Source organism: Phycodurus eques, chromosome 9 (assembly GCF_024500275.1).
Source record: "Phycodurus eques isolate BA_2022a chromosome 9, UOR_Pequ_1.1, whole genome shotgun sequence".
Classification (NCBI taxonomy): Eukaryota; Metazoa; Chordata; class Actinopteri; order Syngnathiformes; family Syngnathidae; genus Phycodurus; species Phycodurus eques.
This window is the reverse complement of record NC_084533.1, coordinates 29,369,571-29,393,653: the sequence shown is the minus strand read 5'-3', so window position 1 is coordinate 29,393,653 and position 24,083 is coordinate 29,369,571. Positions and strand designations below refer to the sequence as shown.

General features: G+C 47.0%; 1 protein-coding gene across 3 annotated transcripts in view; it reads left to right on the top strand.

The window, feature by feature from the left end:
- The first annotated feature begins 1,159 nt into the window (after window positions 1–1,159).
- Window positions 1,160–24,083, top strand: part of maml1 (mastermind-like transcriptional coactivator 1) — a 25,253-nt gene continuing 2,329 nt past the window's right edge. Inside the window, exons 1-5 of one of the 3 annotated variants that reach the window (XM_061685041.1) lie at window positions 1,160–1,532; window positions 2,324–2,636; window positions 13,941–15,260; window positions 21,247–21,483; window positions 21,615–21,744. In XM_061685041.1, the coding sequence (XP_061541025.1) occupies window positions 2,331–2,636; window positions 13,941–15,260; window positions 21,247–21,483; window positions 21,615–21,744 (1,993 nt within the window). In that variant the 5' untranslated portion in view covers window positions 1,160–1,532; window positions 2,324–2,330. Of the gene's footprint in view, window positions 1,533–2,291; window positions 2,637–13,940; window positions 15,261–21,246; window positions 21,484–21,614; window positions 21,745–24,083 lie in introns of those variants that run through there. The other 2 variants (XM_061685040.1, XM_061685039.1) reach the window with 2 other exon arrangements.

Below are 24,083 nucleotides of genomic sequence, written 5' to 3'. Positions count from 1 at the left end.
TCCCAACACAACTGTATATCTGGAGAAAAAAAATCTAAAATCCAGTCTAATAAAATAAATTTGAAAACGATGTTATAAAAAAAATCAGAAAAATCATGCTTACTCAAATCTTAAACATTTCAAGAAAATGTAAAAAAAAAAAAAATCGAGATCACCCAAAATTAAGTGAAAAATTAAGTATAAGTATTTCTGTGTTGAAAAAGTTGTCGTCAAAAAAACCAGTGGAGAAAAACAGAAATCTCCCCAAAATATTTTTTTTTAAAAAAACATCTAAAAAAATTTCTGTTAAACAGATCCAAATAGGCAAAGATGATGTAAAATGAATCTTTGAAAAATTCTGTGTAGACAAGCAATTTGTAAAAATTCTGTGTATTAAAAAATAATAATTTAATCCACCCCAAAACATTTTCAAATCATAATTTCAGTGCAAAAAAAAAAAAAAATCTCAATTTCTGTTTTGGGGGAAAAAAAACTAGCTCCAAATAATTCATTGAAAATAAATTTACATTTTAACTGTCAGTGTTAAAAAAGCAACATAGAAGAAATTGATCTGTAAAAATTATGTATAGAAAGTTAGAACAAATAATAATCCAGTGTAAAAAAAAAAAAAAAAACTTAAAAGTTCAGAAAATCTCAAACTTCTGTAGGGGAAAAAAAACGAACATTTTGTAATGAAAAACAAAAATCAAGTTACAAATAAGTCAATCAAGCATCTTGAAAGTTTCGGTGGAAAAAAAGCAACAAAGCAACAACAACAAAAAACCCTGATCTGTAAAAATTCTGTGTTTAAAAAGTCAGTGTCGAAAAAATAAAGTTTGCTAAAAGTATATTTTTAAAAAAAAATCTAAATGTCTTTTGTGAACGTTGGAAAGTATGAAATACTGTCAAACCTTCCAAAACAGAATGCAGTGCTGTATTTGTATGGTCAAAGAATGGAGCGTTAGAAAATGAAATGGAAAATGTGCCCCATTTAAAAATAAAAAAAAAAAATAAAAATAAATTTTCGTCCCCATGCTGGAGCGCATGCGTACAGCGTACAACCCATCGGCGGCCGTCTATTGGCCTCTTGCGCTGTCCATCACCAGTGCGGGGGCAGGGCGTTGGCATTCCTCTCCAGCAGGATTTAAAAAAAAAAAAAAAAAAAAAGAAAAGAGAGAAAGTTACCAAAATGGCGGCGTCAACCTGCCCGTCCGCTGGAAAACAATAGAGAGGAGCGCCAGCGTACAAACAGTCCTCCCGGGAGGAGAGCCGTCGACCCCAGGCGACGATTGACAACGAGCCTGGCCCGAGCATGCTGCGTTTAGGAGCTAACTAACTAGTCAGGCAGCCCCTCGAACAGAGCTAGCCGAGAAGCTAGCCGCGGCTAACGGCTACACGGAGGGAGGGAGGCAGGCAGGCGGGCGGGTGGCGGAGGAGGAGGCAGGCGGGCAGGCGGGCAGGCAGGCAAGCAGGCAGGCAGGCAGGCAGGCGGAGGAGGATCAGCTGTTGCCTCAACAGATGCCGTAGAGAGAGCGCACAGCTACACGTCCACAGTAAGTCCTTTTTACACACACGGACAATGTTCTCGTCGTAGTGGCCGAAAGAAAATAAGATACAATTTTCGTGCGCTCGTTTCGCTGGAAAGGCGGCCGAAGTTGGGCAACAAGAAAGTCCGCTCCGAAGAGTCGCCGAGTGGGCTGAGATCGCGTTTAGCTTTTAGCAGCCAGCAGCATCGAGCAAGTTCACTTGCAACCAAGTTGATAAGTTTCACTCAATCGTCCCCCCAAAACATGTCGTTTGCTCCGTGAGCTCTCTCGGCCGAACTCAACCGCTTGAATGACTGTTTTTCTATTTTTCCCGTCAGTTTTTGGAAGTTTAGCGAGTGGAGGAATGTGCTTGTTGGAGGAAGCATGTAAACAAAACACACACAAACGGGGCTAATGCGCTAGTTTAGCTTGGTGCCCAACTTTCTCTGCGGATTCTCGCTGCTCGTCTTCGTCGCCTCTCGATCTCCTCCCCGGCCTGCCGCCTGGCCAGCCAGCGGTGACTAAAGGCTATTAGCAAGACAAAGGTCGCCTCCAATGGAGCCAGCAGCCCGGCAGGCTTTGTAAGGGTCGAGGCAGGGAGGGAGGGAGGGAGGGAGGAAGGTGGTGGTGGTGGTGGTGGTGTACACGCCAAACAAAAACACAAAAAGGAGAGAGCAAGAGAAGCACAGTCAGCGTTTTATGGACCAAACCTGATCCCGCAACCTTTTTTTTTTTCTTTTTTTTTTTTTTTTTTTTTTTTATATATATATATATTTTTTTAAATTGATGATGGCGGATTTTGTTACACCGCGACACAGCGCGGTGATGGAGCGGCTGCGGCGGAGGATCGAGCTCTTCCGGCAGCATCACAACAGCTGCGAGAGCCGCTACGAGGCCGCCGCGCTGGAGAGCCTGGAGCTGGAGAGGCAGCAGACCTTCGCCCTGCACCAGCGCTGCCTGCAGGCCAAGGCCAAGAGGACCAACAAGCACAGGCAGCCCCCGGCCGCCGCCGCCGCGGAGCAGGGCGGCCAGAGGGCGCCCGGGAGCGGCGGCGGAGCGAGCGCGGAGCTCGGAGACGGCGGCGGCGGAGGAGGAGCCGCCGAACAGAGCCGCAACAGCACGCTCATTGCCGTGAGTCAAACTTCAACGCTACCGATACTATGACGACGACGACGACGACTACCAATATTACTGCTACTGCTCATGTCATTACTGCAATTATCTCCGCTACTCATGTCACTACGATTACTACTACGACTAAGATTATTACTACTTCTATTCATGCTGCTACTTCTACAATTATTACTACTACTACTACGATTATTACTTGTTCTACTCTTGTCAAGACAAGAACTACTATTGCAACTACTTCTATGATTATTTCTACGACTACTCATATCACTCTCCTACTAATACTACGATTATTACTACTACAACTCGTATCACTACTAAGACTACTACTAATATTACTACTGCGATTATTACTACATCTACTCATGTCACTACTACGACTACTACTGTGACTACTTCTACAATTATTACTACTACTCATCACTACTAATAATAGTACTACGATTGTTACTACTACTACAAATGTCACTACTGTGACTACTACTGCGACTACAATTATTGCTACGACTAGTACTCATATTACTCTGGTTACTACTGGTACGATTACTACTACTGCTATGACTACTACTATGAGTACTCCTAATACACTGACTACTGCTACTACTCCTACTAGTACAGCTACTTCTACGATGACCACAAATACTGAGCATCGCTTGTGCTTTACTAGCACTATCAGTACTGCAACCAGTGTGTATTACGATATTAGTGCTACCACGATTGCGCCCGACCGCCAATAGCGGATAATTGATGTCCATTATAATTGCATTAGATAAAAAACATTTTTTGAAATCCCAGAAATTGTTGAATAAGTGGGGATAAACCGCCAGTGAGTGTTTTGGGTTTGCTTCCCCCACAAAAAAGGAGAAAAAAACCCAAGAAGAATAACAGGAAAAGAATGGGGGGGGTCGGTGAATCGGTGGGTGCCGAACCGAACGTGTGCGGTACTACACTCTATATTAAATACATTTTTGCCCTTTGAAATGAATTGAAATGCAATTAATCTGTTTCAGCCTCCTCAAAAAACGCCACTGTTTTTGTTATGCGATTTTAAGAAATCCAAATAGCACTGTGATGTATAAGAAATGTATCATAAAACAGTGAAAGAGAATACAGTGGACCCTTGCACACTCACCCGCAGTCACCTATTCGCGCATTTTTGTTCAAATTTTGTTCCGCTTTTCTTTTTATTGCGGGAGGAACCAACCCCGAAATGGCTCATTAGCAGTTTGTCCCCGCTTGTTCAAGAATTTTGGGGGGGGGTTACCTAAAAGCAATGCAATTATATCGGCCGTCAATTCTCCATGGATTTTCGCTGTTCGAGGTCCGGCCCCGCCCCGATCAATAGTGGGGATCCACTGCAGAAATAAATAAACTGGTTTTATAAAGTGTAATTACTGTACTTCACCTGCCAGCTGTTTTTAAAGCAGAGTTTTGAGCGTTTTGAGTGATCTTTCAATATTTATTGTGTTGTACGACAACATGAACATCGAAGCTACCACAACAAATTGTAGACTGAAAAAGTTTGTTTCTCGCTTTTTCCGTTGGTTTGTAATCAGCAGTAGAGCAAGGCTCGGTTTCACCAAAAACACCGCTCTCCGACTCCGCAGCGGAAATGTAGAACTGAAGAAGCTTTTTGGATTCAAGGTGAAACGTCTTCAACAAACAAGAACAGTCTAGTTTCCTTGATCCAACTTTGGCGGATGAACTTGACCTGGATGACTGACAGTCTACACCCACAAGTCTGCCTGCTCAATAGCAGGTGTACTACAAGTACAAGTCATTTACTGTAGTTCCATGCGGCGTTATACTGTAGCACCTACAGCCTTTAGCAGACACTCATCTTTTTCTTTGATATTGTTAGTCATTTTTCATCGTGTGATGTTACGCAGCCCAAAAAGAGTCGATTACTTTTTATTGATACTCCAGTTGAAGTTGACTGTAAAACTAAACCCACGACAAAAAGAATGACAAGCGTTGTATATTTGAATACAACATATTTTGTTTTAAACGCATCACCTACTTGATGCTAACAGCTCAATGCAAAATCCTGTTGACAAGCTAACAGAGCTAGCATCAAAGTAGTGATACTTATATCCCTCCAAATAACGAATATTCACACCCAAACACTGCCGCAATGTACACATACAAATACTGTACTATACCAATATTCTCCCCTCCTCGAGCCGTCACCTTGTGGCGGCGAGCCCCCACCTCCAGGCCCGGTGGTGGGGGCTCGAAGGCGAGCGCGTGGTGGCCGGGCCTGCACCCGTGGCATAGCCCGAAAGGGTAACGTGGGTCCCCCTTCCCTTGGCCTCACCACCAGTGGGAGGGGCCGTAGGGGTCGGGCGCAGCGCGAGCTGGGCGGCGGCCGAAGGCGGGGACCTCGGCGATCCGATCCCCGGCTACAGAAGCCGGCTCTAGGGACGTGGAATGTCACCTCTCTGGGAGGGAAGGAGCCAGAGCTGCTGTGTGAGGTCAAGAAGTTCCGACTAGATCTAGTCGGACTCGCCTCCGCGCACAGCTCGGGCTCTGGTACCAGTCCTCTCGAGAGGGGTTGGACTCTCTTCTACTCTGGAGTTGTCCACGGCGAGAGGCGCAGAGCAGGTGCGGGTATACTTATTGCCCCCCCCCCCCGGCTCGGCGCCCGTACGTTGGGGTTCACCCCGGTGGACGAGAGGGTAGCCTCCCTCCGCCTTCGGGTGGCGGGACGGGTCCTGACTGTTGTTTGTGCCTATGCACCAAACAGCAGTTGAGAGTACCCACCCTTTTTGGAGTCCTTGGAGGGGGTGCTGGAGAAGGGACTCCCGCAGGGGACGCCGTCGTTCTGCTGGGGGACTTCAATGCTCACGTGGGCAATGACAGTGAGACCCGGAAGGGCGTGATTGGGAGGAACGGCCCCCCCGATCAGAACCCGAGCGGTGTTCTGTTATTGGGCTTCTGTGCTCGTCACGGATAACGTCCATATCGAACACCGTGTTCAAGCATAAGTGTGTCCACACGTGCACTCGGCACCAGGACACCCGAGGTCGCAGTTCGATGATCGACTTTGCGGTCGTGTCATCGGACTTGCGGCCGCATGTCTTGGACACTCGGGTGAAGAGAGGGGCGGAGCTGTCAACTGATCACCACCTGGTGGCGAGTTGGCTCCGATGGTGGGGAAGATGCCGGTCCGACGTGGCGGCCCCAAATGTATTGTGAGAGTCTGCTGGGAACGTCTGGCGGAAAGGAGTTTCGGGAGGAGACCCCGGGGACGACCCAGGACAGGCCGGAGAGACTACGTACTTCGGCTGGCCCGGGAACGCCTCGGGATCCCCCCGGAAGAGCTGGATGAACTGGCTGGGGAGAGGGATGTCTGGGCGTCCCGGATAAGCGGTAGAAAATGGATGGATAACAATATTCTTCCTATTCTGTGAAAAATGAGTTATTTTTTATGCAGTTTAAGCGCGACTTTCTTTATAATAATAGTGACAATGCATTACGCTTATAGCGCTTTTCTTGGTACTCACAAGACGCTTTACAATGTTCAACATTATTCATTCAGTCCTCAGTCACACCCGGTGGTGGTAAGCTACTTGTGTAGCCACAGGTGCCATGGGGTAGTGTGACGGAAGCGAGGCTGCCATTCGTATGCGGGTTAAGGGTCCCGACGACGACATGCACTCGAGCGAGGCCGGGGATGCATATGAACGGGCCTCTGCGGTTGCAGGGCGTACTCTTACCCTCTGCGCCACGCGATCCTTCTTCTGGTCTGAGGTCTTCTGATGAAGTTGTTTTATCTGCGTGCATGCGCCGCACTGCCCCTAAGAGGCCGCGGCGTGCGCAGCGGGAACAGCAAACTCTTTCCAATACAAGGCACACATAACAGCAGTGCAGACTGACGTAATAATTGCGCGGCCCAACAAATCAATAATCAAATTCACTTTTCATTATCGATTTTATCGATTCGTTGTCGCAGCGCTATACCGTACATGTTCATACTCTGTTCAAGTCTGAGGTGCCTAAATCTGTCCGCTTTCCAACGCGTTTGCGTTTTTCTCCCTTAAAATTGACGAGACGAGCCGAGACGAGCCTCCCAATCTTTGTCTTCTACTCAAAAAGTACTAGGTGAATTGAAGACTCTAAATTGCCCGTCGGTGTGAATGTGAGTGCGAATGGTTGTTTGTTTGCATGTGCCCTGCGATTGGCTGGCAACCGGTTCAGGGCGTACCCCGCCTCCTGCCCGATGACAGCTGGGATGGGCTCCGGCACGCCCGCGACCCGCGTGAGGAGAAGCGCGACAGAAAATGGATGGATGGATGCATTTGGCGATACATTTTTTTCGGTGAAGCATTTTTAAATTTCCGTTCCTTTATTAATTTCCAATTGATGCAAACGCATAAATTGATGAGGATTCAGTTACTGGTTTGCGCCGGCAAAAATGTTGATCGTTGTTTTCCAAATATTTTTTTTAGGACGAAGATAATCGGTCTGCTTTCATGGAAAAAAACAGAAATCCATCCATCCATCCATTTTCTGTACCGCTTTATCCTCTCAAGTGTCGCGGGCGTGCCGGAGCCCATCCCAGCTATCATCGGGCGAGAGGCGGGGTACGCCCTGAACCGGTCGCCAGCCAATCGCAAGTCACATAGAAACAAACAAACATTGGCACTCACATTCACACCTACGGGCAATTTAGAGTCTTCAATTCACCTAGCACGCATGTTTTTGGGATGTGGGAGGAAAGCGGAGCGCCCGGAGAAAAGCCACGCAGGCACGGGGAGAACGTGCCAACTCCGCACAGGCGGGTCCCGGGATTTGAACCCCGGTCCTCAGAACTGTGAGGCTGATGTGCTCACCGGTCGTCCACCGTGTGAAAACCGAAATGAGAGCATATTTTGTTTTGGGCAGCTGAAATTCAGAGGATTTGGACAATTTGAAGTTAAACAAGGTCCCTAAACGATGAATCTGTTATCCGAATAGTAGTTGGAATCGATTATTTGCTGCCCCTCTAATGTGTGTATGTAGCAGGCACCCACTGTTTGATCATGTCACGCGTCATCCATCCATTAGCTGTTGGACGCTCGTAGCTATGGAGATGTCAACAGAGATACACGGCTCGAGAGATATAACAATAGATATAAATGTAGACAAAATAAAATGTGACCAGTTCAAGCTTAGCATTCCATTCAAGTGCAGTCATGAATATTTGACATTTTTGTGCCAAACATGGAGCCAAAATGAAGAGCGCACACGAGCAGAGTCGTCCTTTCTTTGCTGATGAATGTTTATATTTATTTCCCGTCAGCTGTGATGTCCACATGCTTTTACCACCAAGGATGACCTCTGTCGTTCGTCTTTGTTAATCTTCAAAAATAATACAAACAATCTAACGTAAAAATACCTCCATCACTCGCAGCGCTAGATTTTCGTCTGCTTGTAGATTTACTCACACAATGACAAACTAGCATTCGGCGCACAGACTAGATCCGGATGGATCGATACATCCAGATAGGCGAATCGACCGAGAAGTATCGACAGAGCCAAATAGATAGATGGACCCAGATCGATAGCTTGATCGACAGATCCAGATATGTAGAGTCTGGTGGATCGATTGATCCGGATAGATAGACAGATTGATCTCGACAGTAAATATTCTCTGATTTCTGTGGTCCTGCGTGGGAGCGGGCTGCTTATCTTTGTTTCTTCAAAATCCGACATTGGCAAACATCTGCTTTGACTTTGGAAAACAATGTTGCTGATATTCTGATGATATTACGGAACAAACCAAGATCTGAAACGCAATCAATTTATGTTCATGGATTTTCTGCATTGTCAATTTGAAATAATGTCCTGTTTCCAAATAAAGGGATGGAAGTTAACAAATGTTTTTCATCCGATTAATTGAAAAATGAATCAACACATGAATCGATTATTAAAGCAATCGTTGTTACTCAGTGACTTGTCACATGACTTGACGTCGACGTGGCGTTGACGGTTGCTGTCGGACGTTCGTCACGTCTCGTCCAACCCCGGCAAACCTTTGTTATTTTTCGAGTGGACAGATAGGCCCGTTAATTTGGAGATCAAAAAAATCAATTACAATGGATGCACGTGTAATTTGGATAACCCTAACCCTATTATTTATAGTTAATTGTAATTCATGAGCCAATTATTTCACCAAATAAAATGTTAAATGTATAGTCCGTGTTTTTAAAATGATTTACAATAAGTGAACAACCAGTTAGCCAATACAATGAGATAAATGGAGAGGGGTCGCTTATGAGGTCAGCGGGCAAGTTTAGGCACCTCTCTGAGTTGCATATTCGTAAAGAAATTCATATTTTGCCATTTCTCAGTCTCGTTTATGTTGTTTCGAAGTTCGAGGTGTCGGGAAAGAAACAAATATCGGCGCCTGCTTGACCTTTCTTTTTCCCAAAAGCGTCTTTTCTCTGCTTTTGGGTCAGAAACTCATGTTGTACTGCCGATTGCTAAATCATACAAAAAGCTGGAAACCAACTTTTTTTCTGCCCAAAGACTCTTTCTTTCTTTTGGTGTTTATATCGCGGCAGAAGACAATATTGAAAGATGAGTCCAAAAGCCGACTGGCGACACGGGGGAACTGCGCTTTGAAAACAGCTGGCAGGCGATGACTTGGCGATCCTCAAGTAAACACCGCTCTGTGTATCTCCACCACGGTAAAGATTGTTCTTGTTTTGCTTTTGAATGTGGAGATCTGCTCAGTCAGTGCAGGGGCGGATCTATTCCGTCGGGGGACGGGACGGAACGGGGCCACCCCGAAATCCTTTTGCCTCGTCTCCTCGAACGGAATGCTTTGACGCAGCAGTTTTCACGTGGCGCCGGCCCGTGTCCTCGTCTGACTCATTTTGTGTTTTGACAAGCCGCTCGCTTGCGTTCGCATGCTTGTTCGCGTTTAAATTCTTTCACTTCACACCTTTCCACGTGTGTGAAATCCGCTGATTAAGTTGTAATAAAGGGAACACGACAATTTGCTCTTATTAACAAAGGCATGATTACGACATGACTCCGTGCCGAGTCAGCTGTTCCCTTTTGCTCTTTTGAGATTTCATTTTGCGTTCTTGGATACTTCCAAACCGAGCATTACTGTCACTCTGTCGGTTCTCATTCCAAAAAAATCACCAATTCTTCGTCACTCCTTGGACATTGGACGTGTAGGATAGGTGCCCTCTGCAGGTTGCAGAAACAACTTCAAGACACCGCATAACTCGACTCCGCTTGATTTATAGAGCACTTTAACAACAGCCGCAACTGGACATTAGATGAAACGCAAAACCTAAACTACAAGAAATAGACCGACAGTAATAATGACAACCTCACTTACAGCGACTCCCTTATCACCCACTGACAATAGGTTAAGACATGCGATAGAGATCATAGAAAAACATTTCTGCATTTTTGATGTAGTTGTACTGCTCCTACACTCTGGAACTTGAACTTTTGGCACCTGTTCTCCAAAGAAGAGGCAAAGCGTGCTTGTTTCAAGCTATTGGTTACCCCCCAAGCTATTTGTGACTGTTAAAGTGACAGAATGAAATATTTCAACACATAAATGTTCCATATTAATATTCCATCTCACAAAAGTCTGCTAGCTTCATGCTTTCATATCATGCGAAGTGCCATAGACGTGCTAAGGAGAATTAGCTTAGATGTTACGGTTATTCTAACCGTGATGAATGAATCATGTCCAAGGTTTACAGCCTAGTCTATCTCAAACTTGAGATACGAAGTTTACTGGAAAGCTAAACATAAAAGAGAATTGCACATTGTGTACTTTGGAACAACCAAACAATGTTCCTGGCTTGATGCTAATATATCATGGAAAATGCCATTGACGAGCTAACGGTCCGCATCGGAACCCTTTAAGTAATGGATATTTGCACGCAAATGGTGGAGCGACACATGTGGACAGATCATGTGACAGTACTTTATCCTCTTTGAAAAATGATTATGCCAGCAATTTATCGAGTCACTTGGAGGGACTATTCTTCGTTTGTGCCTGCATGAATGTATTTATTATACTGCCCCCGGTGGCCAAGGCCGGTACACCAGAAGGAGCAATAATTACAATAGCAGCATTAAATCACAATGCACAAATGACTTAATTCTATGTTACTACTACTACTGCTGTAATTATGTTACTATTAGTGATTCACCGAAATGTAAATTTGTGACTGAAAAGCCAAAAGAAATATTATGCTAATCATTTTTTTCTTGAAGGAGCAGTTTTGCTCATCTTTTTTTCATCTGAGGAGCAACGTTCTAATTTTGAGGAACAATGTTTTGAAGCTTAATTGCACTGGGACCCGAAGGAAGGCTTTTATGAAACAATCAAAATATGACAATATCACGGGGGAGTTGACTGTAGGGCTGCAGCTAACAATATTTTAGTACTGGAGTATCCTACTGTGAATTTGATCAAACAATCGATTATTTGGACAAACTATATTTTTGCTTAGTGAAAAGAGCAATTTTGAAGACAAAAAAAGAAAATAAGACCTTTCACTTAATAAACTACTACTAATTGGTTTCCTTTTTAATATTATCAACAGTTTTTATTTCTTGAATTCACACTGTGCATAAAAGGTGAGGCATTATTCTTATTATTGATTGAAGAGCATTAACCCTATATCGGGCAAGTGACTATGTTCGGTCGTTTCCACGCACACTACAAACGGCCACCCCGCTGTACCGCAGGAAGGTCTCGAACGCTGCGGTCCTCCCTCGGCCAATCTTCGTCACAGATCGCGCCTGTGTGAAATTTGACCAATCAGAAGAGACCTGGTGTGAATTCAACTTCTTCCTTTTTCTGAAAAGCCAAAAAATGACTCATGCTGCTTGACTCTCTGCACATTTTTGGACAAAACAAGGAAACGAACCATGGTAAGTTGATGAAACTCGCATATTTTATAGTTGAGTAGTTGTGCTAAGCGATGACATATGTGTTGTTTGCGGAGGACTTAGTCAAACGAGTGACATTTTGGCATGAAAAATGTGGGCGCCCTATTTGATCATTTGCCCGGTTCGCTGAAAAACAAGAGCTAATCCATTTGTCCGTTTTTGGACATCTGCCCGATGCAATGAACAAGAATTTCTCAAAACATTTGAGTGAGTATGGGTCATTTTCTGCAGTTGGTGACATTTTAACGATTGTTATATTGTGTGTAACCCATAGGCAATTTCAGCACAAATGTTTTACGGCAGGAGGAGTGCGACTGCTGTCCTGCCAGCCCACCCTGCCGTCGGTGATGACGAAGATGTGGCAGATCCTGACTACGTCCCACCCACCCACAACCAGGACATTCCGGTCCCGAGTGACATTGGCCCCTCTGCTCAGAAGAAATGCATCAAGGCTGCGGTGAAGGCGCTCCAGGACAGTCACAGCGAGGACGATGTGCAGCTAGCGCCACAAGCCCGGCGGCGAAGCCGTACCAGGAAATCAGCAACCGGGCCAACCGCCTGTCAACGAAGCAAACAGCCTAAACAAAAAGAATTGGGTGCCACCCGCCAGATTGTCGCTGTCCTGCCCAGTAGCATGTCGGGCCGTCTTTGCTGTTAACTTTTTCACCGGCCCTGAACTTGTGCGGAACCTCAAAGACCAGAACCGCGGGGACACGGCCACGGCCGGGGACGGGGAAAAAAATCCCAAATCTTCTACTCAAGTCCATCAAGGAGATGGAGAAAAAGGCTGTCCCTCGTTCCCTTGCGGTACTTGTGACGATGTCACAAGAGATGACGGCAGACTGGTCGTCAGGCGGAAGGACAACAAAGCGGTCAACAGACATGGGGGTGGGGCCGAAGTCCTCAGTCATCGGGTACAGCAGTGAGACCGAGAAGAACGAGCTTGCGACCTACCTGTCCGGCGGTCATCAGGAGTTCTAATGCCAACATGGGGGTCATCGATGAGTGTGACATGCTGGTACACCTCGACTGCACCCCCATCAAGTCCAAAAGGTGGAACCTGCGTCTGTTCGCGTATGCAATTGATCTCTTCCTCACAAACACCCGGGTAGCGTACAAGCGGGACTGTAAAGCCCTTGGGTCGAAAGGCCAGCCGCTGAAGGATTTCCAAATCCAGGTGTTCAAGAGCGCCGGCGATCAGATGCCTGCCACATCTTGCTCCCGAAGAAGTTCATCTTCGTCACTTGAATGCCTGACCACCGGTTCGGTCGTCCCTCAGCCTGTCCGGGGACACCGCAGTCGCACACCAAACGAGACTGTGCATTTTGATCGGACCCTCTTCCATGCTCCTGTCCACGCCAAGAGCCAGACCTGCAAGTACCGCAGCAGCCAAGTCAGCATTATGAGATCAAAAGTGTGTGCGACTGCTTCATTAGGTACCATGAAAAAATGGCCTCGTGGTGTTCAATGCGATACTGCATATGTTGTACTGTACAAGCACTTGTATTGCAATGGTCTTTCTACCTAAAAGGTGTTTTCTTGTATTCTGTCGAGATATACTTGTTTGATTTTGCAAGGAACCGAATTTCCTAACTTGGTTCAGGTTGATTTTCCTGAATGGTCCCGAATTTTTATTTTCGGATTTTAAATTTAAGCAGAAATAAATGTTTGCTTTAACCCCCAACAACACTCTTGGTGTGAATTTTTTAATTTCGAAGTATTTCAACGAGTGCCCTGTAAAGGGTTCGCAGCCTTTGTGCCTATTCACTTAAACAGCTAGCATTTTAGCATTTTGTGACACACTAATGCATTACATTCATGGCTGTGCATTTATGAGCTGACTAGGAATAAGGCAAATGTTCTTAGTACGACTACAAGTTTTGGAAGTGTTCAATTTGTTCAAGCTAAAATGAAGAAATCTTGAGAGAAAACAAATATTTCATTCACCAAAACCTTCCTCTGTTTGGGAACACGATGATGGTGATGATCCATTTTACTCTTATTCCTCTTGACCGTCTCTGTGGTAAAACTGATGCACGGTTTTGCTTTTCAATGTTTTTTGATGCACAACATGCACATTTTGACCCACAAACTGCCATTAGACCGCTTAATTTGAGCCCTGCAATTATTATTTGTATTATTATGGGGCTGCCATGTTTTTCCTTTTTATTTCAAGTAAAAATGAGCTTGAAACAAGTGAAAGCGTCCAAAAGCAAGTTTTTATGTGCCGAGTCATATTTTGAAGTGTAATCAGATGAGTTTTGGCTCCAAATAAGACGAATACTCTTGGGAAGATTTTGAGTTTTTGCAGTGTTGAAATAAGGCCGCTACCAATACGCGCTAGTCAAGCCATCAATGTGAGTTTAATGGCCCATGTTTGCGGTCCAGTTGCAGGAGACAGTGAAGAGGAAGCTGGAGAGCGCCGGTTCCCCTCTAGACCGGGAGCAGGTCAACGGCTTCTCGGACGGCTTCCCAGCCAGCAAGAAAGCCTGCGTGGACGCCGCCGGCGCCAACGGCTCCCCCGTGGACTCCAAACTGGGCCTGGGCGATGCGCTGGCCTCCAACGGCACCCGCGGCGAGTTGGCGGCGGCGGACGGCGCCAAGGAGGCGGCGGCCGACTTCCGACGCAAGGAGATGAAGCAGGAGCCCGACGACATCCTGCCCATCATGCCTCCTTCGGGGGGAGGAAACAACAACAACAACAACCTGTTCCCGGACCTCAACTTCAACGAGCAGGAGTGGACGGAGCTCATGGAGGAGCTCAACCGCACCGTGGCCTACGAGGACATCCAGGACATCCTCAACGACGGCTTCGAGGACCGCAAAGACCCTCTGGAGATGACGCCCAATCCGGGAGGCGGCGGGGCCACGGGCGGGGGCGCCCAGTCCTCCCAGAGTCTCCTACCTCTGGATTTGGGAAGCGTGAAAGCAGAGTTCTCCCCGTCCCCCTTCGAGCAGGACTCTCGCACGGGTTCCCCTCATGTCCGCTCGGCGTCTTCCGGGCCGTCTCGCCCTACGGGCTCTCCGGTGGCCGCCTCCTCCCCGGCCGCGCCCCTGCCCAGGCAGCACCCGCCTCCGCCGCCCCCCCCTAACCACCTACTGGCAAAAGACCTCTCCCCCGCCCAGCAGCTTCAGCAGCTGGCCGCCCAGCAGCAGCGGGCCCAGCACCTCCACACCCAGCTGCAGCACAAACAGCCGCCGCCCGCCGGGGCCAAGTTCCACGGCCAGGGCCCCCCCCACGCGCACCCACCGCCCTGGACGCAGTTGGCCGGCCCCCCGCAGAGCCCGCTCGGGCCGGCGTTCGGCATGGACAAGGCCGCCGGCCCCTCCTTGTACCCACAGGACTTCAATTCCAACGCGCAGAAGCAGCGACTGATGTCCGTCCAGCCCCCCAAGGGCTCGCCCAAGGCGGGGGCCAACAGCTTCGCGCCCGGGGGCGCCGGACACCCCAGCGTGCTGGGCCACCCGGCCCAGGGACCCCCTCTCAACCACCCGCCCGCGCCGGGGGCTCAGGCGGCCGTGTTGAACTACAACAACACCAAACCCCTGTCCCACTTTGAGGCCGGGCCCGGTCCACCCAGGCCCCCCAACGGCCAGAACCAGAACAAGGCCGCCCTCCTCAGCCTGCTCAGACAACAGCAGCAGCAACAGCAACAAATGAAGCAGAAGAACAACATGAACTTCCGCCAACATCTAACACACACGCAGGTAATAGGCGCACACATTTTCTCACATGCGCATCAGATTTTGGTCTGATTTTGTCAGCTTTTTAGATTGATCAATAATATAGAGTTGACATCAAATTGTTCCTTTTGGCTGCGTTGCTGCAACTTGCGGCCAATTGAAGCGCCATGAAAACTACTTTTTTTTCTTTTTCTCTACCTCGTTATTTTCTTGTTTTGTAATGTTTTCATTGATCCATTTTTGGACAAGGGATCAATTTCATGCCATACTCTTAACAGGTGTTTAGTGGCTTACTGGATGTACCCCCTGCTGACCATTGACAGCAGTCACCTTTGAATTTAACAAGTATGTACTATTAGCGCGGCACGGTGGGTGACAGGTTAGCACCTCTGCCTCACATTTCTGAGGTTGTGGGTTCAAATGCGGCCTTGTATGTCGTCCCCGTGGCTGTGTGGCTTTTCTCCGGGTACTCCGCTTTCCTCCCACATCCCCCAAAATATGCACGGTGGGTTAATTGAAGACTCTAAATTGGCTGTAGGTGTGAATGCGAGTGCGAATGTTGTTTGTTTCCATGTGCCCTGCGATTGGCCGGCGACCAGTTCAAAGTGTACCCCGCCTCTCTCCCAGAGTCATGATGGAGCCTATCCCAGCTGACTCTGGGATAGGCTCCAGCATGCCCGCAACCCGTGGGATGATAAGCGGTACGGAAAATATGTGTGCGCGTGCGTGCGCGTCAGAGTTCAGGTGGGCAGAGGACAGAAGATGTAGAGGGCTCAGAACGGGCAGAGAGTACAGATTCCTGACAGCCTGATGAGTAAAACTGTCTTTGAGTCGGCTCGTCCTGGCCCGCAGACGCCGCGGTCTCCTCCCTGATGGCAGCAGACGGAAGAGGCTGTGCGACGGATGGGTGGCATCCCCCGCTATGCGGCGGCCTTTGCGGGTGAGGCGGCGGTTGCTGTAAAATTCCTGCAGGGAGGGAAGAGAGGTTCCGATAATCTTCTCAGCTGCCGTCACTATGCAATGGAGAGTCATGCGGCAGGATGCGGTGCAGGCTCTGTACCACGCAGTGATGCAGTTGATCAGGATGCTCTCTATGGTCCCTGTGTAGAACGAGCGCACGATGGAGGTCGGGGCTCTGGCTCTTCTCAGCTTGCGCAGGAAGTAGAGATGCCGGTGAGCTTTCTTGGCTGGTGATGAGATGTTGCTGGTCCAGGAGAGGTCCTCGGTGATATGCATTCCCAGGAACTTGGTGCTGCGCACCCTCTCCACCGCACATTTAGGGAGAGATTGTTGTCCGTGCACCACCCGGCCAGGCGCCTCACCTCACTCCTGTGGTCTGTCTCGTCCCCGTTGCTGATGAGACCCACCACAGTTGTGTCGTCTGCAAACTTGATGAAGAGGTTACAGCTGTATGTCGGTGTGCAGTCCTAGGTCGGCAGGGTGAAGAGGAGGGGGCTCAACACACAACCTTGAGGAGCCCACGTGTTCAGAGCGACGGTGCTGGATGTGTTGCTGCCGACCCGTACCGCCTGTGGTCTCCCTGTCAGAAAGTCCGGCAGCCAGTTGCACCTCGAAGTGCTGAGCCCCAGCTGGTCCAGTTTGGAGATCAGTTGTTGACGGATGATGGTATTGAATGCTGAGCTGAAGTCTATGAACAGCAGTCTGACATACGAGTCCTTAGAGTCCAGGTGTGTGAGGGCAGAGTGGAGGGCGATGTAGACGGTGTCATCGGTTGACCGATACTGGAAACTGGGTCCAAGGAGGGGCGAGGGAGGACTTGATGTGGTGCGTGACTAGCCGTTCGAAGCGCTTCATCAGGACGGGAATGATGGTGGTAGCTTTGAAGCACGTGGGGACAACACCCTGACTCGAGGAGGTGTTAAAAATGTCCCTGACGACATCTGTGAGTTCAGCTGCACAGTCCCTCAGAACACGACCTGCTACGTTATCTGGGCCCGAGGTGTTTCGTGTGTTGCTCACGCTGTCCCGGGTCAGTGTCAGCACTTGGTCACCAGGAGGGGGTGGAGTCTAGTGTGCAGGGGTGCTGTTGTGTGCCTCAAAGTCATTTAGCTTATTTAGCAGGGAGGTGGAGGTGTCGCAGGTCTGTGGTGAGGGTTCATAGTCAGTAAGGGTCTGAATACCACGCCTCAGACTCCTGGTGTCACTGCTGTCACTGAAGCGGTGGGCGAGCTTCCTGGAGTACTCCCTCTTGGCCTCCCTGATGCCACGTGACAGATCTAAAAGTTGCGTTGCGGACCTTTCAGTGGTCTGTAGACCTCCCCCGACAGCCACGCCTTCTGATTAGCACGGACGGTGATGGACTTGGTGACGGTGACATCATCCATGCACTTGCTGATGTAGGCAGTAACAGTCTCTGTGTACTCCTGAAGGTCGGTGATGGAGTTGTAGGTGGCAGCCTGTTTGAACATGGTCCAATCTGTGGCGGCGAAACCGTCTTGAAGTGCCTCAAGGGACCCTCCTGGCCCCACTCGTACCCGTTTCCTAACTGGTTGGGAGACTTCAACCAGTGGTGTGTAAACTTGCATTAGCATAACAGTGAGATGGTCTGAGGCGCTGAGGTGGGGGAGGGGAAGGGAAGGGCCTTGTAGGCCTCTCTCGGGGGTAAAAACATTGTCCGGAGTGTTATTTGCCCGTGTTGGAAAGTCATTGTTTGAGTAGAGTTTTGGAAACACAGCCTTGGGGTCAGCATTGTTTCCTCATCCCCAGCTAGGATGAGGAAACCATCTCGGTGGGCCGTCAACTTTCGCTGATGTGATTGTGCAGCGCATTTAGCGCCTCACTCCTGTTGTTGCTGGAATTTGGAGGAATATAGACTGCCACGAGCAGTATGGCAGTGGATTCCCTCGGTAAATAAATCCATCCTTAAAAGATCGATTAAAGATCACTCTGACAATTTGACCCTAAACGTTATTTTTAACAGTTTACACGATGAAAACAACATTTATATCAGCAAATATGAACTTAACCTATTAACCTTATGAAAGCTGGATGTCTTTTAACTTCAAGACATGACAATAGTATTGATTGCACCATAACAAAATGCATCACATCTCATCGCAGTCTTGTTGTACTATATATTGTATTGTTTTGACAATAAAAAGGCATTATTTTATTCTTATATTACATACATATGATAATAAATGGTGGTATGATATTAGGATAATACCATTTTAATGATATTTTATATGAATATAAAGGCATTCTATAATGCAACCAGTTTCATATCAAACTATTACCTACTGGGGGCCCTGCTCTGGTCCCTGGAAATCGTTGAAGACTCCTCATGAAAACCATTAAAAAAAAACAAACGCAACGATCAGTATCGGCTCGGAAAAGCAACACGTTATCGGTCATTGGTATCGATGGCAAAAACATTTTGTGCATTCCTGCTTTAGAAAACTTCGAATTGATTGACGCGGCACGGTGGACGACCTGGTTAGAGCGTCTGCCTCACAGTTCCGAGGACCCGGGTTCAATCCCCGGCCCCGCCTGTGTGGAGTTTGCATGTTCCCCCGCGCCTGCGTGGGTTTTCTCCGGGCGCTCCGCTTTCCTCCCACATCCCGAAAACATGCATGCAGGTTAATTGAAAACTCTAAATTGCCCGTAGGTGTGAATGTGAGTGCGAATGGTTGTTTGTTTGTTTGTATGTGCCCTGCGATTGGCTGGCGACCGCTTCAGGGCGTACCCCGCCTCATGCCCGGTGATAGCTGGGATAGGCTGCGGCACGCCCGCGACCCGCGTGAGGAGAAGCGGCTCACAAAATGGATGGATGGACGACTTGATTGAGATGTACCTGTCTAAAAATTTCTTTTTTTTTTTTTTTAGGTCGTTTTACAATCTGCAAATTCTGCAAACAAACTTTAAAAAATGTAAATGAAATGATATTAGTTAAAAATGTTATGCAGTGTAAATATATTTATAAATCTTATACGTGGCCAGCAATTTCCATGAACAAGGTGAAGGGGCCTGAGAGTTAATGCAGAAGCCATTTCTTTCTTTTCTTTTCTTTCTTTCTTTATTTTTAATACATTTTCTTTAAAAAAAAAAAAAAAAAAAAACTGCAATATGTTGGGTATTCAGTATGATCCATTACCTAGTCCTCCAGTTCCCAATTTTATTTCCAGGTCATCCAGAAACCATTTCTAAAGTCACGTGGTGGTCCAGGTGTCCTTGCAACATAGCTGCTTGCTAAAATGAGCTAATTGCTAACACGAGCCCAGCAGGTGGTCGACACCCCCAATGTGCAGTAGTTTGTCCTGCAGGTGGCGCTACACACCACATCCAGCAGTTTAAACAGGACTCATTTGACTCGAGTCAAAGTTTCTTCCGTTACGGTTGTGACAGGCTTGGCCCAGCGCTTACACGCATACACATTGTAGTGTGTGTGTGGTTTGGTTTTGTGGATGAGATCCAGAGTGAGGACATTACAAAGCATTGCTTGACGGAATCTATATGATAGGGCAGCGTGGTGACCTTGTGATTAGCGGTAAGTTGAACAGACGAGTTGACTTTATGAAGAGGGTCGGTCAAAAAGTAATGAGCCTCATTTCATTTAACCTACTCATTGTTTTTTTCAGAAATGTGGAGTTTGCATGTTCTCCCCGGGCCCTCCGGTTTCCTCCCGCATCCCAAAAACATGCGCGGTAGGTTGATTGAAGACTCTAAATTGCCCGTAGGTGTGAGCGTGAGTGCGAATGGTTGTTTGTTTCTATGTGCTTTGCGATTGGCTGGCGACCAGTTCAGGCTGTACTCCGCCTCTCGCCCGAAGATAGCCGGGATAGGCTCCAGCATGCCGCGACCCTAGTGAGGAGAAGCGGTACAGAAAATGGATGGATGGATGGATGGATGGATGTTCAGTTTGTAGTTTAAATACTTGCTTGAAAGTTTGTTTAAAAAAAAACAAAACAATAATTTTGTTGAAGGCTGTCTTCTTGCATTGCATTCCAGTACACAGTGCAAGCAAAAAAGGTTATTCAAAGCTTCTTTTCCTCTCCACGTGCCACTACAGCAATTTCAACAACGTATTTTTATAGTAATAGTTATATTTCTAAACTGCACAGGTTGTGCTTCGAGCAGAAGTTGGGACTGATTTCAAGGACAATGACAATCACACAAGATCCCGTTCACAGCCACCAAAGAATAAAATCCAGATGTGGATAAAACTTAGATTGGCTAGATTTTATACGCTAGGTAGTAAAAACCTGGACTATTAGGAGGAAAAAGGTGCTAGTGTGGGAGCCCCATTTGTACATGCAGTTTTGTCTAATGTCAATTCTTTACATAGGTATACTTGTAAATCAATCATTTTTATTAGTACACAATATTCTGTGGGTCTCGTGGGGTCCCTGCTCAGGGAAGGGCTGGCAGTGAATGAGTTAATGTCAACTCAACCAGACATGCGCTGGTGAGTAACTGCACTAGACTGAACAATTGAAACAAAATAAAAAAGAAGAAACCTGCCATGCGTTGAATCCGCAATAAGTGAACCGCGATACGGCGAGGGATTCGTGGAATTTCAAGAACTACATTCAGTGCAATGGTGATGATTTTTAATCATATTTTTATTTATTTCCATGACTGGCAGTCCGTCAACTTTGACGTGAAACCGGTCTGTGAGACCGGAAAACTATCGACGACGTCATCAGCTAATCAGCGTCGACTAGACTTCGATCACATTAGAGTCGACTACAACATTTCTTCAGGCGTTCAACCTGCACTTACTGGTGTTGTCCACCTCGCAGTTCTGGGTTCTGGGTTCTGGGTTCTGGGTTCGTCCTCCCACATTCCCAAAACATGTTAGCATGTTAGCTGAGACTGTAAATTGTCCATCAGGTGTGCCCTCCGAAATCAGCTTTATGGCTCAATGACTTTGCTTTAGAAATGCAATACGCACTTTGTCCTGTTGAGGTCACTGGTGAGCCGAATTGTGACTCGAATGTTTTTTTCCGTTGACGTCACTCGCTCTCTTCCTCGCCGTCTGGCGTAACAGGACCAGAACTCGTACCCGACGCCTTCTCACGGCCCCGGTCAGGCCAATGCCTTGACGTCCGCGGCGGGCAACGGCGGAATGGCGGCGCCGCCCGGGCCCAACGCCCTGGCGGGTAACCATAGCAACACGGCCTACCTCAACAGCCAGGCGGCGGCGCTCAAGCAGCAACAGCAACAACAAATTCTGGAGCAGCAGAAGCAGCAGTACCTGCAGAGACAGCAGATGATGGCAGAACAGGTCTGGTTCTTGTTCACTTATTACAGACCGAGAATGCAAAGCGGCTAATGTGCGATTGTATCTTATTGTTGTTAATGGTGACGTGCCCGTCCGTATGTGACTTCCTCCCACCTGTGGTCAAATGTGTGCAGGAGAAGCAACGTCAGCAGGACCAGCAGCTCCAGAGACACCTGACCAGACCCCCCCCTCAGTACCAGGACCAGCCCGGACAGACAGCCAATCAGAACGCGTTCCCTCAAACGCCGGTCAGCCAGTTTACAGGTCAGAAAGATCATCATCATCATCAATAAGTGCTCCATGATCAATCCTCACGCTTTTATCCAATCTAATCCAAATGTTTTGCTTTCTTGAGCACACTTTTTTCCACAATCTCTTTATTGATATTTTCAGAACATTACAGTTACAAGATGAAAGGAATGAAAGACCAGATAAAAAAAAAAAGAGAAGTTAGGGCAAATATATATATATATTTTTTTTTTTATTTAAACAATTTTCTATAGCACAGAAACAACAGTGATGTACAATTTGTTTAAAATGTGCAGGATGTAATGCAATGTAATTGGTCGCACATATGAGCTTGATTTTATTTATTTTTTTTCCAGCTTGTGCGATTCAAAATTTCATCTTGTCGCCTTTTTTTCCCCACTGCGATCTCCTCCTCCCGTGCGTGTGCGAGAGAGTGCTGTGACGCCATGTCAATCATTGTTATGAATTGCGTTTGAGTTAAAAGCTGCAATACGATTGGCCTCCCGCTGCAACATAATTGACTGCTGCTGTTATCCACAGCAACGTCGCATACACGCGCACCACAACCTACTCTGTTGCGTCTGCCAAGTGGCCACCGCGTGCCTATATTGACGCTGGCTCGCTACTTCATCATTTGAAATGACAAGTGCGAGCCTTCAACTCATCTGGACTTTCTCGTGAGCAAGCTTGCTAGCCTGCACCGAGTAAAGTCCGGCAAGCCGGTAAACTCTCGCCACAAGTCCTCAGAACTGTGAGGCAGATGTCCTCACCGGTTGATCACTGTGCTGCCCAATATGAAGATATGTGCAAAGTTAAAAAAAAAAAAAAAACACTCCTTTAAAGAGGGTTGTATAGGAAAACAAACTATCATTCAAATAAATTGCAAAAATTGCAGTAGTAATGATTTATCCATGTTCTGTTTGGGGCTATGATTTTAAGTCGGTAAATTGGTTTGTTTTGCTCGTAATCATTTGAAAAATAGTGCGACTAATCATAAACGATACTTTATATGGTGGTGGTACACTTATGCAATCATTTTTAAACATACGTCAATCACGGTTGCGGTAATGCCGCAAAAAAGAGTAACGTTAACAAGCCGGCCAATGAATGAATGAATGAATGAATATGTGAAATGAGACTTCAAAATGATCAAGAGTCCGGACGCTGCGGGCGTGTCGCCGGGTGCTCTGCAAACGGCGCCTCCGGTGGCTGACGGAACTTCGCCGTGTTTGGACTTTGCACTTCTCAATTTAATAGCATGACCAAGTGTTTCAAAACATTTGACTGCTAGAGTGTATTAAATATTGTAAGCCAGTGTAACATTATACCAGAGCTGGGTAGAGTAGCCAAATATTGTACTCAAGTAAGAGCACTGTTACTTTTGAATAATATGACTCAAGTAAAAGTAAAAAGTTGCCCTCCAAATAATTGCTTGAGTAAGAGAGTCAATTCTCAAGTACTGAGTAACTTAAGTCAGAGGATGGCTGTCAGATAAAATGAAAATCACTCAATAAAATATGAATGATATTGCTGGACAATATCACTTCATCTAAAACATAAATGACATCAAATCCGGCTCCAAGAAATGGTCTCCCCCCCCCCCCACTTGTTAAACAGCACAATAGGATCACCAGGCAGAGATGAGAAAAACAGGAACAAAGCTGCAGGACACATAAAAAGTCTACACACCCCTGTTCAAATGCCAGTTTTTTAATGTAAAGAATTTAGACCAAAAGAAATCATTTTGTAACCTTTTCCACCATTACCGTGACCTCGAATTTGCACAACGGAACTGATTTATTTGACAGCCATTGACGTGGCGGCCACGGTGTAATGGTTCTACCTATTGTCTATTGTGCGTAGAGCGCTGTGCAGAGAGGGAGAGAGCGCGGCATGGCGGCGGTGTTAATTCTGAGGAATACAAAACACAAGTCTCTGGAGTCCGTCCGGAGCATGCTATTTTTCGATTTTGTTTTGGCAACGGATTTGGAACCAGGAAGCGCACTAATTCCTCGCGGCTCATAAAAGCGACTCGCCTACGATGAGTACTGTACGTCAACAATGTCACCACGACCAAGCACACCGGCGTGGTAAGTGTGGATAAAATGTGCAATTTTCAAACCTTTTCAAGCTTTTTTCGATATTTATTTACAATAACGTTTTAGGCCATGACAAAAACCTACAAAACAAGAATTTTGTACTGTACAGTAATATGGGTGCATATGGCCTAAAAAAAAAGCTTCAATGTTCAATCAAACAACCGGCTCCACTGGCCTCCGCCCCCATTTGTCCGTTCTATCAAGGTTCCACTCTACGTAATCTTACGAGTACAACTTACTCTTACTCTCAGGACT